General features: G+C 36.5%; 1 protein-coding gene across 1 annotated transcript in view; it reads left to right on the forward strand.

Moving 5' to 3' along the window:
* The window catches only part of LOC108625857 (protein unc-13 homolog A-like), a 31,030-nt gene extending 15,226 nt beyond the window's left edge, over positions 1-15,804 (forward strand). Inside the window, exons 2-4 of the mRNA XM_018026182.2 lie at positions 8,882-8,911; positions 12,579-12,681; positions 15,543-15,804. Coding sequence (XP_017881671.1) covers positions 8,882-8,911; positions 12,579-12,681; positions 15,543-15,804 — 395 coding nt within the window. The remainder of the gene's footprint in view (positions 1-8,881; positions 8,912-12,578; positions 12,682-15,542) is intronic.
* The last annotated feature ends 365 nt before the right edge of the window (positions 15,805-16,169 follow it).

Raw genomic sequence — 16,169 nt, forward strand, 5'->3', positions numbered from 1 at the left:
GTTTCTTAAAATATACATATAATATGTATGTGTCCCATCAATGAAGCCATATGTTCACTTAAGGGTGATTCTAGAAAAACCGTGATGGATGATTATCGCAAATACAGTTATCTTATCTTTCTCGTACATCCTGGGACATTTAAAACGCCAATGAATCGGATTTGTAGCCATTGATTGTTCTTGCTGTTTCGAAATAAAAAGAAATGCAGTTTCCTTTTTATTCCCAGTGTGCTTGTTCCTTTTTACGCGTCGGTTTCATTGAATATTTACAATGGAATGCGTTTCCTTTTATAACTTTTTTCCTATCGATCTTCGAGAGTTATGGAACGTAACATGAATCGTGTCATTTGTGCACGTGTAAATATTGTGCAAACCAGAATTCTTGTACGAGTGATATTGTTCTTATTATTGACATTGATTGCATATTTTTACATACGATAAATGATACTCTGTAACGAGCCAATATTCTATGAAAATATTGCGGTATGGAAATTGAAATCTCCGTTTCAGTTATTATCAAATATTCAATAGACACTTATCTTCTTAATGGACAAGTCAATTTTCAGTTTTGACTTACAGATACGTAAGCCGAAGCTACGTAAAGCTGAATAAATAAGCGTTATCGGAACTGGAATCACAAGGATTGATTGCTATTCAAACGAACTTTAAAAATATCGATTTTCCATACGAGGTATTGTACGGCATCACGTCGCGTCGCGTCGAAGATAATCCGAATAGCATTTTCGATACATAACGCCAGCAATACGCGTATAGTTTAAACACTCGATTCAGAACGATAGCGTATAGCACACAGCGTGCAGCCGATTAATTTCACGATTAATTGGTTCGGTACACGATGACCGAATTATAATATCGATTCTACTTAATGACTGCTCTAATTAATGCCTACTGGCTGCTACTGCTGCTTTATTGATGACGAGTTGCCGTAGGAATCATTACGAGGTGAAGCTAAGATCGTTAGCACTGCACGTAACTTCGAAACTCAAGTAATTAATTTGTTCTGCATTGCGCGAAGACCCTTTTTAATTTCCTCATTAGAAATTCTGTAATTACGATGGATCTAGGGAATATTTGTCTACGGCACACTTCTGTATTTGAACTGCGCTGGATGATCTAATGGTTAATCGCGCTTGTGCCTAACTTAAGGATTTTATTACGACTGCTTTACTTAAATTTCCTTTGATCACGTTCATATACATATGTATAATTGCAATAAGAGATTTGCTTAAATATTACTATGCATTGTTTTGCATGAATTTCTTTGTACGAAACTTCGTACATAATATAAGAATCGTTTCGTTTTGCACTATACTATTCAAACACACCAGCTACAGATTTCGAAAACGAACTTTTTTTAGGGGCGAACATCGAATGGACATCACCTTTTCGTTGTTTGTATGCGACACCGGTACGATCCGAAATATATTTCCAGTAATTTTTAACGTCTCTGGAATTCGTTGGATTTCCTCTAGATTAGTTCTGTCGAAAATCAATGGCTTATCTAACCAGACTGCAGTCTTTATCTTCCTTTCGATATCGCCTCATTAACCGTTTAGTTTCAGGTCGTTTTACATCCTTTATCGTGCATATAACACAATGAACGAGGATCGTTATGTAGAATTGTTAGTAAGCTTGGCACATATGCGAGCACCGATTTTAATCCCCGACGCAGCAGCGCACAATCACGAGGAAGATGGCTCGCTGTTTCGTAAAGTAGAATGGCAAATCTCATATACGTTTACGTACTTATCTATTGTCGGGATGTAATAAGGGGGCACTCGTCCAAATCTAGATTATTTTTCTTCTTTTGTATCCACGTTCGCTTTTTTCTTTACGTAAGTACAGTTCTTTAGAACGAACGTAATTCTGACAACTCGAAGTCAACGCCCTCCCCCCCGCGAGTTCTCTTCAAGTGCTCGCATTCATTGAAAAAAATACATGAACAACACTTTCTTTTGAAATGGAAACTAAATAGCAGAAATATATAATGTCAGCCCGTTCAGGTATTCGAAGAGAAATCTATTACTTCTGTAGAAGGGATTGCTTCGCTGAATGTTTCATTCCTTTAGAAACAGTTTTTCAAAATGTTTCTGAAGCTTTTGAACGATTGCGCGTTTTCACGTCAGAAAAAACTTATAAAGGAAAGAATTATATTTTCGCTCAATTTTCTCGCTCATTATTTTGTCAAACACTCGTATAATATTCAATGCTCTTATGCTAAAACGTAGTTTTTTATTCTTCGCTGTGATATACTATAAGATTCACGAGAAACACGTCGTTGCGTGTTGAAATCGTTGATCGTGAAGATATCGTAACAAGCATATCCTTCATTCAGTAATGACTTACTGGAACGAGGGAAGTACATCTTTTTCTCCCTAACTGATACGTCTTCTCGTCATATCATTCTATGAGTCAACGTGTACAGATCAAACAACCGGTTACCTTTTGTTTACCACGACGATGACACGGCGACGGTTCTTCGGTAGTTGATACGTTTACCTCATACGAAAATATAATCGCGTAAGTCCTTTTACAGTGAAGACGATTTACTAGAGATTCCACGGCATGAATTTGAAGATTTTTCGCACGAACGAGGTCTGAAATTCCAGGCACATCGTCTCGTTTTTTGGCTACGGCAAATCTTCATTCCTGAGGTTATTCTCACCCAATGTATGGATCCTCGACAAAAGGTGCTTTTAACATTTTACACCTGCTATATGTATGTATAGTAACGATGCACCGTATGGTTTCCAAATGCATACTTTGCGTGCCTTAACCATAAAAGTGGTAAAAGTGCGTCACTTAAATTTTTATTACAAGCCCAGATAAAAAAGTTGAAAAAAGCAATTCTCACAGTTCTTATAATTTCTATTAATTTTAATTCTTTTTCGATTTTTTATATATACTATTCAGTAATATAATCCACCTAACTACTGAAAATGTTTGATCATTTGGTGCGATTTTAATTCAGTTTTATATAGTGTGTGTTCAGTTTTGCTCTTAACTGTACATAATACGGATAGATGTTTTTATGCGCATTTATTTCTATCTTATGATATAATACATCCACTTAAGTTTGTGAGCAGATCTATTACACTGTACAATATCGTGCAAGTATTATGTACCGCATGCGTACATATTGAAAATATTTAATTGATTTTAAAGTCATGATACGCGTCGTTCAACTAGGAATCTTCCACGATTTCTAGTGATAACGCGTGATAACGCATTGGATTTACGCGTCATGTAAATGTTATCTTTAATATAGTCGGGTTATAAATAAACTAGCAGGCTTTGTACTTGCGCCGTCTTCTCGCGTTCTCCACCGACCTTTGAGGACGCTCACCGCGGGGGAAAAAAATATGGGGTGAAAAGTATCCCATTAATGCATTGCGAGTACGCACACGCTCGCTCCGTTTCGCACGTATTCGGACTGAGTTTGAAGAACGAGACACACAATAGAACACCCGAGCGTCGACACAATGTCGACGAGGAAATACCGACAAGAACTTCTCGTCTCGTATTCATACGTAGAGAACGCCTATTGTCTCGAGTTGTTCGAAGGTAAAAGACATCACGCGCGCAACTTCGTACACGATACTATAGTATGGAGTCCAGTGGGCGCGTTTTCCATGGAATTTGTTTCTCGAGCATCATTCGCCTCATCCGGGTCCGAAGAAACTCGCCACCCTTCAGCCGTCCCTGTCTCGTCTCGTTTCTACCTCGAGTCGCCGTGCTTTTTAGTTTATGACGTTTCGGTAACGCGCTTCCGCTTTGCCTTCGCTTCACTTCGAGGATAGCTTCGAGCTATATGCTAGATAACCAAGCTGTCTTTGATGAAACCGGCTATGTTTTTTCTTCGCGTCTTCGGCAGACGCGAAGCACTTTAAAATTGGAAACATTCCTTTCTTAACATGAAAGAACTGAATTTTCTTTGTTGCAACATTTAATGATAAACCAGCATGAGCTAGCAATACAACATTTTCAATTTCGTTATTATTAACAAGAAGTTTAATTTTCTGAAAAATAAAAATTGTAATAATCTATTAACCGGTTTACTTGAAATTCACGGAATTGCTATTTATTTTGTACAGTATACACATTTCAAGTGAACGAGCTAAAAAACCTGGTCAAGCACTTGTGACGTATGTGGTATTTCTTTGATCCGTCCAATGCTTGATATGTTTTACTTACATTAATGTGTTCTACTTATGTGTATTATTTATTTATTTTTCTTCGGTTTGCTCTATGAATTTGCATATAAATATTCAGATATATTTTACCTTTCGGAAGATATGCCGTGTTTCCGTTCGACTTCCTAATCTCAGGGTTATTTTAATATCGATAGGATCTTTTTCCGCGGTTTTCCGTAACATGTTGGGTTTCAATCGAGTCTGGCCGCACGCCAACCTGTGTTGGGTTATTAAATGGCATTACGTACGGGGGCGAGGTTATTTTTAAGTGGCCGGGGGTAATTAATTCCTAAAAGAAAAGGTAATTAAGCGATATGCACCTGTTGGCAGTAGCCGGGCCGGCCGGCTGGTCACGAAACTTCGAACACGTAGTCGTGACACGGTGCGCGGACTGCTTTAAATTATTTTTCTGCCAGGTCATTGGCGTTGTTTCGTCCGAAATATTCTCTACGGCGAGCGTCAAACTTACACATGTACAGGGCGTCCCAGAATACACAATGTTCTTCTGGGGGTGTGAAAGAAGGTGAAAGCCTGAGTCGAAAATATATTTTCTTCTTTTTCCTCCAACTGTAATTAACAAAGTTATTAATGAAAGGAGTAGTCCAATGCCTTGTCGAGCATAACTGCCACTCAGTGCTTTGCACTGGTACGAGATTCCACTTTTACGATGGCATTGAAATTTTCGCTTATTTAATGAAATAAGTGAATTACCTATCATCCACGTGATGAGTGAGTTGATTAATTCCAGTTTCAGTAAACAAAACCGTAAGAAATTGATTACAAAATATTATAAAGTCGAAGACTGCGCAGTGGGGCCTCGGGTTATTGTACATGACACTTGTGAGCGACATGCCATTGGTCTGTTATCGTTAATTACTTTGTTAATAATGATTGGAGCAAGAACTGTAAGAGGAAGCTGTCACTCAGAATTTTATCCGTTTTTATATGTATAAAGAAAACTCGTTTGTTCTGTGATACTCTGTGAATGCTCTCGGTGCGCATGAATTTTTATGAAATTTTACGCAGTGATGGAACAACGTTTTACGAGGGAGGACTTTTACGCTGCGCTTTCGGGTGGATACGGTTCTCGTTCTGGTCTGATATAATATTTTCGATGCCATTTAACCGTAAATTGTTGAATTTATTGACTCGCTAAACGTCATGTATTTTTATATCTTTAAAATGCACCGACGTGACGGTTTAACGCAAACTGTTAAATCACAAAATGGAAAAAAAACATTGCGCTTGATAAATCCATTCATTTCTCTCTCTTCATAGATGCATGTACTTTTCTTTATCGAGCGACCTGCAGAATTGATTAAAAAATGTAGCACAAGAAGAGAATCGATTCGGATCGAATACGGAACGCCACCACCCGTTATAGTTGTGTTCTTTCGGGTTTGCAAAATTAGCATTTCTCAGAATTGTTGCATGTTCATTTGACCTGTTAAAATATCTAGAGGAAGTATCAAATGCAATATATGTATGCCTGTTGGCATGTAAAAATTGATATTAGGATCTCACATTGAATAGTTACTACAACGAATAATAATGTGTAATTTCGTGGTTCTGTTGTTAACGTAATTAAAATTTGGTTTAGAATAACACGGAAATTCTTCATTATAAGTCAAATAGATTATGTAGAGATTAAAAAAAGGACAATGCATATTAAATATTTGGCGTTCATAGAATACAAATAAAAGATATTAATTTAAAAACATAGTTAATATTATGAACCTAAACATAATATTATACACTCTAAAGGAGGGTTAAAAGCGTCCTATTAGTATGACCTAATCGATGCCGGTCAAGGATTGTCGTTCACACCCTTTGAAAGGTGGAAGAACCCATTTCTGGCTCGCAAAGTGTTAACGAGAACAATTTTTCGCATGATAGAATAAATACGGCCGATTATCGTCGTGCGACGACGTTTCGGATTACACACCATGCTGGGGTTCTACGCTCGCGTGTGTACTATGGCAACTTTCGTGAAGCCATACCTTTTATATCCTGTAGTTAACCTTAGGCCAGTTTACTACCCGATAGCTGTTACATGCCAGCATAGTGTCTGGCATTTATTAGTACAGATCATTGCTTCAAATCTACGTTAGTTCGTTAGTACTTTGCCTCACTATGTACTATGATTCTACCATCACGTCGCATCGTACACACCCACGGGAATGAACACGAACTCTCGATCAGCTTGCCTGTGAATAGGGTTGTTTTACGCACGGGTCGTTTCGTGACCTTTTCACCGGGACTGTATTAAAGAACGATTTACGATAGGAACTGTTCAGGTTCACTTGATCCGATAACTTTCCAATTTTTTACTTCCACTTCTATTTGTCAAACATTTAGTATAATTTGATATTAAAAGACAAATCGTTCCGAAATCTTTTTTAATCTGTTTATAAAAATACTACTGGCTTTACAGTTTAAACTATGTATTCAAATATCCCGTTGTTCTTGAGTCATTCAGATCGATATTATAACTTACAGGTAAACAACGCTTGGTCTGTTTGACCTGAAAATCTGTTTGAATCTTGTTAAGTTTTATTCGGGCCGGTATGACTGGTTGGTCGATGAAATATGTTGGATCAGCAACATCGTTTTAGATTTCTGCAAGTGTAATTGTGTAAGCTATCTTATAATTTTCAACAATTCATGCCAGAATAGTGTACAACTGGAAATAATGCTTAATACGAACTAACAAATCTTCACTGTTTAAACAGTAAAATATCTATAATACCTTTAGGTAAATGTATAAATTCTATTAGATCTTAAAGTTCAAAAGGTTAACCGTGTTTGTCTATTGATTATTATATTCAATTTCGTTTGAAGCTTCTGTACAAAACTTAAGTACAGAAGTTGAATATTTCATAGTAAATTTACACCTACTATAAGACGAGTATACCTCTCTCTCAGGCGACATCGATATGATAGATGTGTATGTTGCGTAGGATTGTCTATACATAGACTTCCTTCAAAGTCCGTTTCTGATGGGCATCAAACATCATAAGTAAAGCGATCGGAGAAGCAGATATCTGATATTCGTAACTATGAAGAACTGAAGAATTATTAATCCGTCTTGTGTAAATGTTTCTTCGGAACTCTCGTTGTGTAAAAGTGGATCGACCAGCATGTTTTCTTCATAAATAAGTAATACGATTATACAATATTTCTAGATAGATTTTGCCCGGACACGAATGATTCCTCTTTCACACAGTAAAATAAACGTTTTTGTGGCTCAATTTGTGTGAAGCAAAGTATTAATTCTTCTGCTGAATTCAACGTTAGCTTCATTTCTTTTTTATGGACAATATTTGGTCAAGTGCGTTTCGCGTTATTGATGCTCTTGCCCAGAAGAAATTGAATTTCCTTTTCGTGTTCCAATAGTCTGATCGAAATGTGTGTACATGTATTCATACGTGTACAGTGCTGTCTGTCTACGCGTTCGGTAAATGCGTACATATATGGAAGCCGTTTCAAGGCAGAGGCTCATTATCGCTCAAGTGTCACATGTGAATTGCGCCGTGAATTGATTTATTCAGATAGTGGATGCTCAATGGAAAATCGTGGAGCGTTGAAATAAAATTTACCAGCCAGTCTGCTTCAATTCGCATGTACACGTGTTGTCAACATCAGGATGCATTTAAAAGCAGGCGCTTACTTTTATGTTAAAAAATAGCCGTACTATTGTTTAACAAGTTTTTATAAAATCAGAGGTTTCTTCACTGATCTACACGATTCGAAAGCCTACAATTAGGTAATCAGGATAAAAAGAATGTCGCGTATAAACTGTGTAATATAATTTATTGAGAACTTATTAATATGTACGAATTAAATGACATCGATAAAAATTCATTGTTTCACTCTGTTGCACAGTGTGTATATTTTCACGATTAATTTTAATTTTTTTTTTTAATTCGTAAAATATAAGCTTGTCCTTTTAAAGTCCTTCGTAAATAAAAGTCTAAAGGTGCAAGGTCAGGGGGCTGGTCACTTTTTTATTTACCCCATACTATGTATGTACATATATTTCTGATACCTTTTAGAATATTAAGGTGGCATTTTTCATTAAATAAATTAAATCAATCGTCTGATGGGTGTTTTGCGATAATAAATATATGTCATTTCAATTTTTCACGTCAATGTCCACTATTCTAAATAACAATCGTAGTATTACGTCCAAACGAAGCGATTCAACTTTGCGTGCTAACAAATTGAAACAATTAAAAAAACGCTGCACTGAATATTATTGGGCAAATGTATATTTATTTAGTGGGTGTTAATTCCGTATCCTGCCCACCGTATCGAATCAACGAAATTTCAGTCTCGAACAAAATGAAATTACATACTTATTGACACGATGCATTTAAGACAAATATGTGGAATAACCCAGATTCGTTTTAATTATTCCGAAAGTCCGGCTGTATTCGCACGGTACACTCAACACACTTGTGCTTTTATTCGAGCCCCTGGGCGATTTAATTCCATTTATGGAGCCTCGTCTGCACATCGTACGCATCTGATACGTTCAAATTAAGTGATTCGCGGGAATAATCTGTTTATTGATGTTGTCTCCTGTTATCTGCTTACTGTAAATAAACGACAAAAATTAATTAGCCCGATCGTTTTAACTGATTTCTTTATTTTTTCTGTTACAGTGAAAAAGGCGCGGTTCGTCTGCGAGGAAGGTTTGTATTTCCGTACCAGTAAGGATCTTAACTTCCTAGGATAACTTTTCGTTTCTGATAGTGTGACCCTTACACAAGTGTGGCACACTAGTTCGCGAGTAAATTCATAAATAATACATCGTCGTCCTCCGAATGGGTGTGAAATTGAAACGATATCTTAACGATAACAAAGTTTTTTCTCACGCTCCATTTCCGACGCCCACGCAAAAATTTGTAGCATTCGGAAGTTAAAGGTTATCATGATGTTACGCTCGCATCGAAATAATTTTTCCTGGACATCTTCCAGAGTCTTTGGCATGAATTCATCTCAATTAATCGTTAGCATTAATCATGCAATAACCCTTACTTTAATTCGTAATAATGTGTAACGATTCATTAACGTGCAATTTAACGCTTTTCTATATACCTACGTGATCATTGCTAATACCGTATCATAATTGAAAACACAAGTTCTATCAGGCTTTCGTATGCACAGTGTTTGTTTGTCTTCCGATTGTCGTAACTTACTATTAGGTTCGAACGGTTTACGTTGTGTCGTGTTTCACGTGATAGTTCTCTTGCGATTATTCAGTCCAGAGACTTTCCAGTAATTTTGCATTCGTATTGCATATCTTTTTTGTCTCCAACAAACAACGCCAGGTCTAAAGCTACATAATTAACATCCTTACTTTTCATGTACCATGGGTTAGAATAAAAGGTATGATTTACTTTGATACTTGTACAGATATGTTGGATAAGTTAAAAGTTGATTGAATGTTGTAATACTAATCAATGTAAATCTTTATAATACTGTGAAATCAATTTTTCGGATATTCGTGATTTAGCAGCATAAATTCGAAATTATGAAAACAGATGCTCGTATTTTAAATGACTTAATACTAAACTTGCAAACATCGTATACATTCATGACACTCAAATAGGGAAGTCATCCTTATGCTTACTTCGAAAATGAACGAAGATTTATTCGAAGCATTACGATGACAGGCAATGTATCATGCAAATCAGACTAAAACATTCTTTTCCTCTTACCGGTGGAAATCCGACGATTTACAACGGAATGAAACGATAATAAGAGTTCCAGTTACGCGAAAGCTTTTGTCCCCCGTAAAGCTCGAGCGCCTAGCTCTTCAACTGTCATTAAATAACTCGCTGGACAGTAATTACATCAAGTGTAATTAAATATTCACCGATAGTGGAAATTGTTTTGTATACCAGGATAATCAAAACATTTTCCACTGTAAGTACCAGCGTACAATTGTACAACCTCTTACACACAGCACGTCGCGCGGCCGCCGACTATAGTCGGTGTCCGTAGCGAAAGGGTTAAAAATCCTATTTCCATATAAATTAATTATTTTATTTCGCTTATTTTGCATTTCAATATTATTTATTCGTTGTGTAAAATATCGTGGCATCCTTTAAAATTTTAGACTTAAAAGATTTGACTTTTCGTGAACAATTTGTCGTTTCAAAGATTCAAAGGATATTATGTAATCTCTTTTCTAAAAAATTTCGTTTGTCACAACATTTTCATCGCGCGTAGAACAGATCATAGAAATACGATCGTGCTTGATCGTACGCGTTGTAAAGCCGAGATTTTTTTTCACGAGTTATCGAAAGCTCGCAGCCAAAAATGTTCTGTACACGCATACACGGCACAGACAACCTGGGGATCGTGCGAGGAGCTTATATAGAATATAAAGGTTTACGGTTCGTCTGCACCGTTTTCCAGACACACTATTCTCGGTAAATTGAGAAACGATCGGACTTCCTCCGAGAGTACATTGCGATTCTCTCCCCAGCTAGGCATGTATGTACATGTGCGTCCTGACCGGTTATCGATTTAACGTTAGCTTATGTTTTCCGTCGCTATTGGTCGTTAAACCAGTTCAGCTCGAAAAGAGAGTTATCGACGAAATATTGTCGCAGGACGATAATGGTGTTCGTTTCTGTCTAACTGTGCGCGGAAGAACACTCGGAAAGTGCTTGGTAACGGGTTCGCAAATAACTTTTTAATTATATATTTTGCGAGCGTACCGGCACGCGATACAGACCGATAACTATGCTCTTGAATGCGCGCGAGTGTATTCGTTATGGGGGACAAACTGTGCGAGTTTTACCATCATAAAAATCTTTTCGTCAACGCGAAAATATTTTATTATTTTCCCAGGGCCTCTCTTTCCATTCGGTACGCAAACGCGGCAGCGACGGCAGTTTGCGCTAATTAAAGGATTTTTTAATTAAAGCCACTCGCGATTTTTGCGTACGTACGTTGAGCACTGAAAGAATGAAAGGTGAAAGACACTGAAAAATGTAATTTCGCAACCTTCTCCAACAGATTGTCGGGTATTTTACTATGAATGTTTAGCGGCGAGTGATAATCAATGACTGGAATCTCGATTCATTTATTAATTTTCATTGATTTGTTTTAAAGAATATTTTAAATATGAAATTCATTTTATTTCTTTAATGACCATAATAAAAAACCGTGGAAAAAGAAATTCATGTTGGTATGCAGATTTATATATATATTATTATTAAATTGCAAGTACAATTAAAAGCGTACAGTAATTCGTTCATAAAAAATGTTATTTCAGCGCAAGAGACGGTTGTTATTAATTTTTTATTTGGGTCTACGCGAGATTTGCATTTTACGACGAGAAGAACCATCGCGACGTAATTCCCGATCGAACGGTATTTAATTTATTGGACGCACGGGATAAATCCCAGCTTATCCGATCGTAAATAATTTTTGTTTCGCATACCTCACGAAATCTACAGTGAATGTAGAAAATATTCGTAGCTCTGCAAAGTAAAATAACATTCTTGATAATGGCGTATACGATTTAATTTTTTTTTTGAGAAATCAGTGGGATTAATACTACATGATATATGAAAAACATACAATTGATCGATATATATCTTCAAATTATGATATAACAAAATTTAATTATAGACTCAGATGGAAAAGTTAGAAGTGTAATTTCTATGCCTTTGGCTAATGAGTTTGATGAATCGTAATTTTTTTTTATACGTCATAGAGTAGGCTGACCTCCTTAATTTGTCAAAAATATTCGGTCCAATATTAACGACGAATTTGGAACAATATTAAAAAATTGTTCTGTTTGAACAGAGTATACGAATACTTCCTATATTCTGTGTACCTTGTTTGATGCTTGGCCGCTTGTCTCCGATTCTGTGTAGTTATCAATGTCAACATTCCATTTTGGTAGGACAGATTTCTTTCACTAAATCCAGTCTACGTTCCTTTTTTTTAATGAATCGAAATGGGACCATACCTGTGACCGGTCGCTTTTCGGTCCAGTTGAAATCATTGTGCCATTGCTTGTATAAGGGAAGACAATTTGATTGAATCCCTAGTACTTACAGTGGGTATAAAAAGTATTTACACATCCTGGAAAATATTGATTTCATGATTCTCGCAGTTATTATTCAAATACACTAAATTTTCTATTTGTTATGGATTTAGAACGATAAATGTTTAATGTACTTAAAAAGAAATTATCAAACAACTTTTAATGAGTGATACTATAATGTGTGTAACTGTAAATACTTTTGATAGTCGCTGTGTGTACACAGAAAACGGACCTGTTTCATTCAGTTAATGATACAATGCAATATATAAAATGATTGACAACAATTTCAGCGGAACAATTCAACTCCTACGTAACGCTGAAGCTGCAAAATGTGAAGTCGACGACAGTCACGGTGAAAGGGGCCAATCCATGCTGGGAGCAAGATTTTCTTTTGTAAGTAAACGTTTGCAAATATATTTACATATAAAGAGTTTATCACGATAGAGAATTTCAGAAACATTTCTAAATGTAGGACATCGTTTATGATTTTATGGTCACAAAAACTTGGATCGTGTTTTCTCTTTTATAAGTTTCAAATAAAATTTAAAAAAAAAGTGATAGAAGTTCCGTTGTTAAATGATAATAAAATGTTTCTACATGCAGGTAATCTTTATTTGTTTGTAACCGTATGCTCTATGCTATTATAAAGTGTAGCGAACGTATAAAACGAAAGATAAAATAGAACGTAAAGCCAGTTCGTTTCGATTTAGATTTTACAATATCGAGTTCGAAATTCACGATTCAAAGTATACATTCTCTCTTGATTCCATGCTAGCTATGAACTTTTCCCAGTTCCCAATGGTAATGTCGAATGGACAACGTTGAATAAAAATGATAAAGTGGGAAGGGAAAGAAAGGGAGAGAAGAAAAGAGTAGGTGAGTGTGTGTGTGTGAGATGGAGAGAGTAAAAGAGAGAGAAATTGACGAGGTCCAGAGTCCAGAGTGTGCGCGTTATCGGGTTCTGCGTTCATTACTGAGTTTGCGTCCAAGCCTCGTGAAGCGTTGGAGTTTCGCGATCGACTATCGAACCCCCTTAAGAGGTAATCCGATCCATAGCTGATATATAAATAGGTGCTTAGCCAGCAAAATAGGATAGTCCCGTTCACGATAGCCGTGCGATTAGCTAATCGCGATTTGTGTTTCGCGCTTTTAATCCCACTTTTTTCTCTCAACTTCCTCTTTTTCCATCGCCTTTTTTTATTCCTTTTTATTCCTCCGATATTTTCCGCATTCGAATATTGATTTCTCTCGCTTCGACAAAAGAGTCGACCGGCGTTTTTTTTCCGTACACGTCATCGTATAATTGTTATATTTGTAGTATGCTTTGGGACATTTCGTTCGCGCCTTTTCACCAACGAGATTTTGTCACACCAGGCACTATCATCGTCAGTACGTGGATGCCCTAGAACGTGTCATGAAATATAATTTCGACTTATGTATTATGTAGAAAGAGGAAGATGGTGGATGTAATATTCAATTATTTGCGGCTATTCTTTATTATTAGCCCGGTTTTTATAATTCTCCTCTCTCCAGCATCCGCTTTATTCACGGGCAAGTTGGCTCCTTCAATGAAAGTTCGCGCGACGACGGGACTTTATATTCTCACTATTAATAAAAGGGCTCCATGTAAATTCATTCAAAAAAGTTCTGCTCGATACGTCATACCTAACGACGCCGATGAGAAGTTGAAAACAATTGGACGCGTTCTCATACCTCGGAAATGAAAATTGGATAAGTTTCATAGAAAACAAAATCCTAAAAATTCTTGTCACTTGCACGCGAAGTTACACAAAGTCCGACAAAAGAAATCGTTCTGTCGGGGAATAAGATTGATAGTCCAGCCGGCGGATAATAATTATGGAAATTCCGAATATATTATAGAACGACGACGACAAACGGTGTCGGTTTAGATAGAGAATTTTTAACGTGAAATCTTTTGCTTGAGTCCAACCAGAAATCCATTGTTTGTGAAGAAAGCTCGCGGCTATTTTTCGTATGAGTATTTTTCGTTGTACGAGTCTTTACGTCTAGGTTTGCAAAGGTGAATCGAGAGATCCATCAAGTTGTGCCAAGTTATGTAACGTTATAATCATGATACTCTGCTTATTTATGATTTTAAACGAATTTTCTTCGTGTCAACATGATCGTGACACTTCCAGTGATATTTAGGTCTTCCGAATCATTTGAGTATTAATAAAGTGACCTCGAGAAAGAATCTTTGAAATTTATATCTTTGTTGACGTAGAAAACGCAAAGGAGGACAATTGTCTAAATCGTGAATGACAGAAAATACGACAATTTTTGATCTTCGCTTCCGAAAATATTCTGACCGGCACCACTAAAACCCTTCAGTCGCCAAGTTGCGAACCTTTAACCTAGTTTTCCTCCGACGCCCACTTATTTGTGCCTGGGTCGCGTTTAAATCGTATTTATTTAACCTATGACGAAATAACCGGCCAAAAATAAGAAGCTACGTGGATGCACAGATCGGTTTCCCTCCCGATTCAGAATATCTTATCAATTACTAATGCTCTATTACGAAATGCCTATTCATGTTTATTATCGATTTACAGGATGAGAGGAGAGTAAAAGAATTGGCTAATTAAATTATTCATTCCGAATATTCGAGTACATTTTTTTTTAAATTATGTATTTTTAAAAATGTTCTTTCGTCTAGATTTACTCAATTCGACACCATTTTCGTCAGAAGTATAATGTTCAGTTTTACAGAAATATAACGGACTAGATATAAACTGAGAGCAAAGACACAGTTTTAAATAAAAGAGAGCAGAAAAAACCGGTGGAATTGTTGGATCGTGATTCGAATTCGAATACCTCTATTTGTCAGACTACTATTTCAACTAATTAAGTTTACTTTAATCAGTCAGCGAATTGTTCCCTCCTAAGTCTAATCTTTAAACTACCCTCCGACTAGAATACTTAATTGCATCGGTGACTGAATACAATTGGAAATCAATACAAGTTTTATTCTTCTTCATTCATACATCTGCGTTACAAAATGTTTAATCAACTGTTAATCGTATCATAAATGATAATTTCTGATCTTACATAAAATTTTTGTTGATCTCACATATCTGGCCAATTAAAAAAACTGTTGTTATGTGAAGGATTTGGGAATTTTATGAAAATTGTATATGTATAATATCTATTCAAAGTCAAGGGTTGTTCATGATTAATTTATTGACCATGTTAAGATAAAGTAAGTTGAATGTGAAATTTCTTTGTAATTGCAGCGAGACGAATGATATGAACACAGGCCTTCTGGTCGAAGTCTGGTGCAAGGGTTTCCTGTGGGATCGTTTCTTGGGCTACTATTACGTCCCATTGTCCGAAGTATCTTACATGAATGAGGTAACGTCTAAGCAGTCCTATAATACATCCACCGACACGGTATCGGCAGGGAAACAAGAGCAACAACACATATCCTCTGACAGCATGCCCGACACGAACAGCAATGCACAGCCACTACCAGACATCACCAACACGGTACACTAATTGATACATGCAGCTAGACTAGACTTTGCTGTCTTAGCTAGCGCACTGTTGTAGATTCTGTAGATTAATTCCTAAACATGCATGCCAACCAGTTGTCATATTTCTAAACGTTCCCGCAGTAAAATCACGATTACACTCCCATCGTGCGCTGGGCGTGCTCCACATTATTTGGAGATCGATTAGAAGCTGTGTATGCACATATATTATTAATCACAATTATTCGGTCATTTCATATAAAACGTAATTATACGAGATTTCATGAATGTGATACAAAATTATAAAAGTATCAGACATTCTTACGATCGATAAGATTTATACATTAAGAACTTTCCTGAATTCTTCTTGATCGTTGGTACGAATTTGGA

The sequence above is a fragment of the Ceratina calcarata genome, unplaced genomic scaffold, assembly GCF_001652005.2.
Source record: "Ceratina calcarata isolate Rehan_Ccalc_2016 unplaced genomic scaffold, ASM165200v1 scaffold376.2, whole genome shotgun sequence".
Classification (NCBI taxonomy): domain Eukaryota; kingdom Metazoa; phylum Arthropoda; class Insecta; order Hymenoptera; family Apidae; genus Ceratina; species Ceratina calcarata.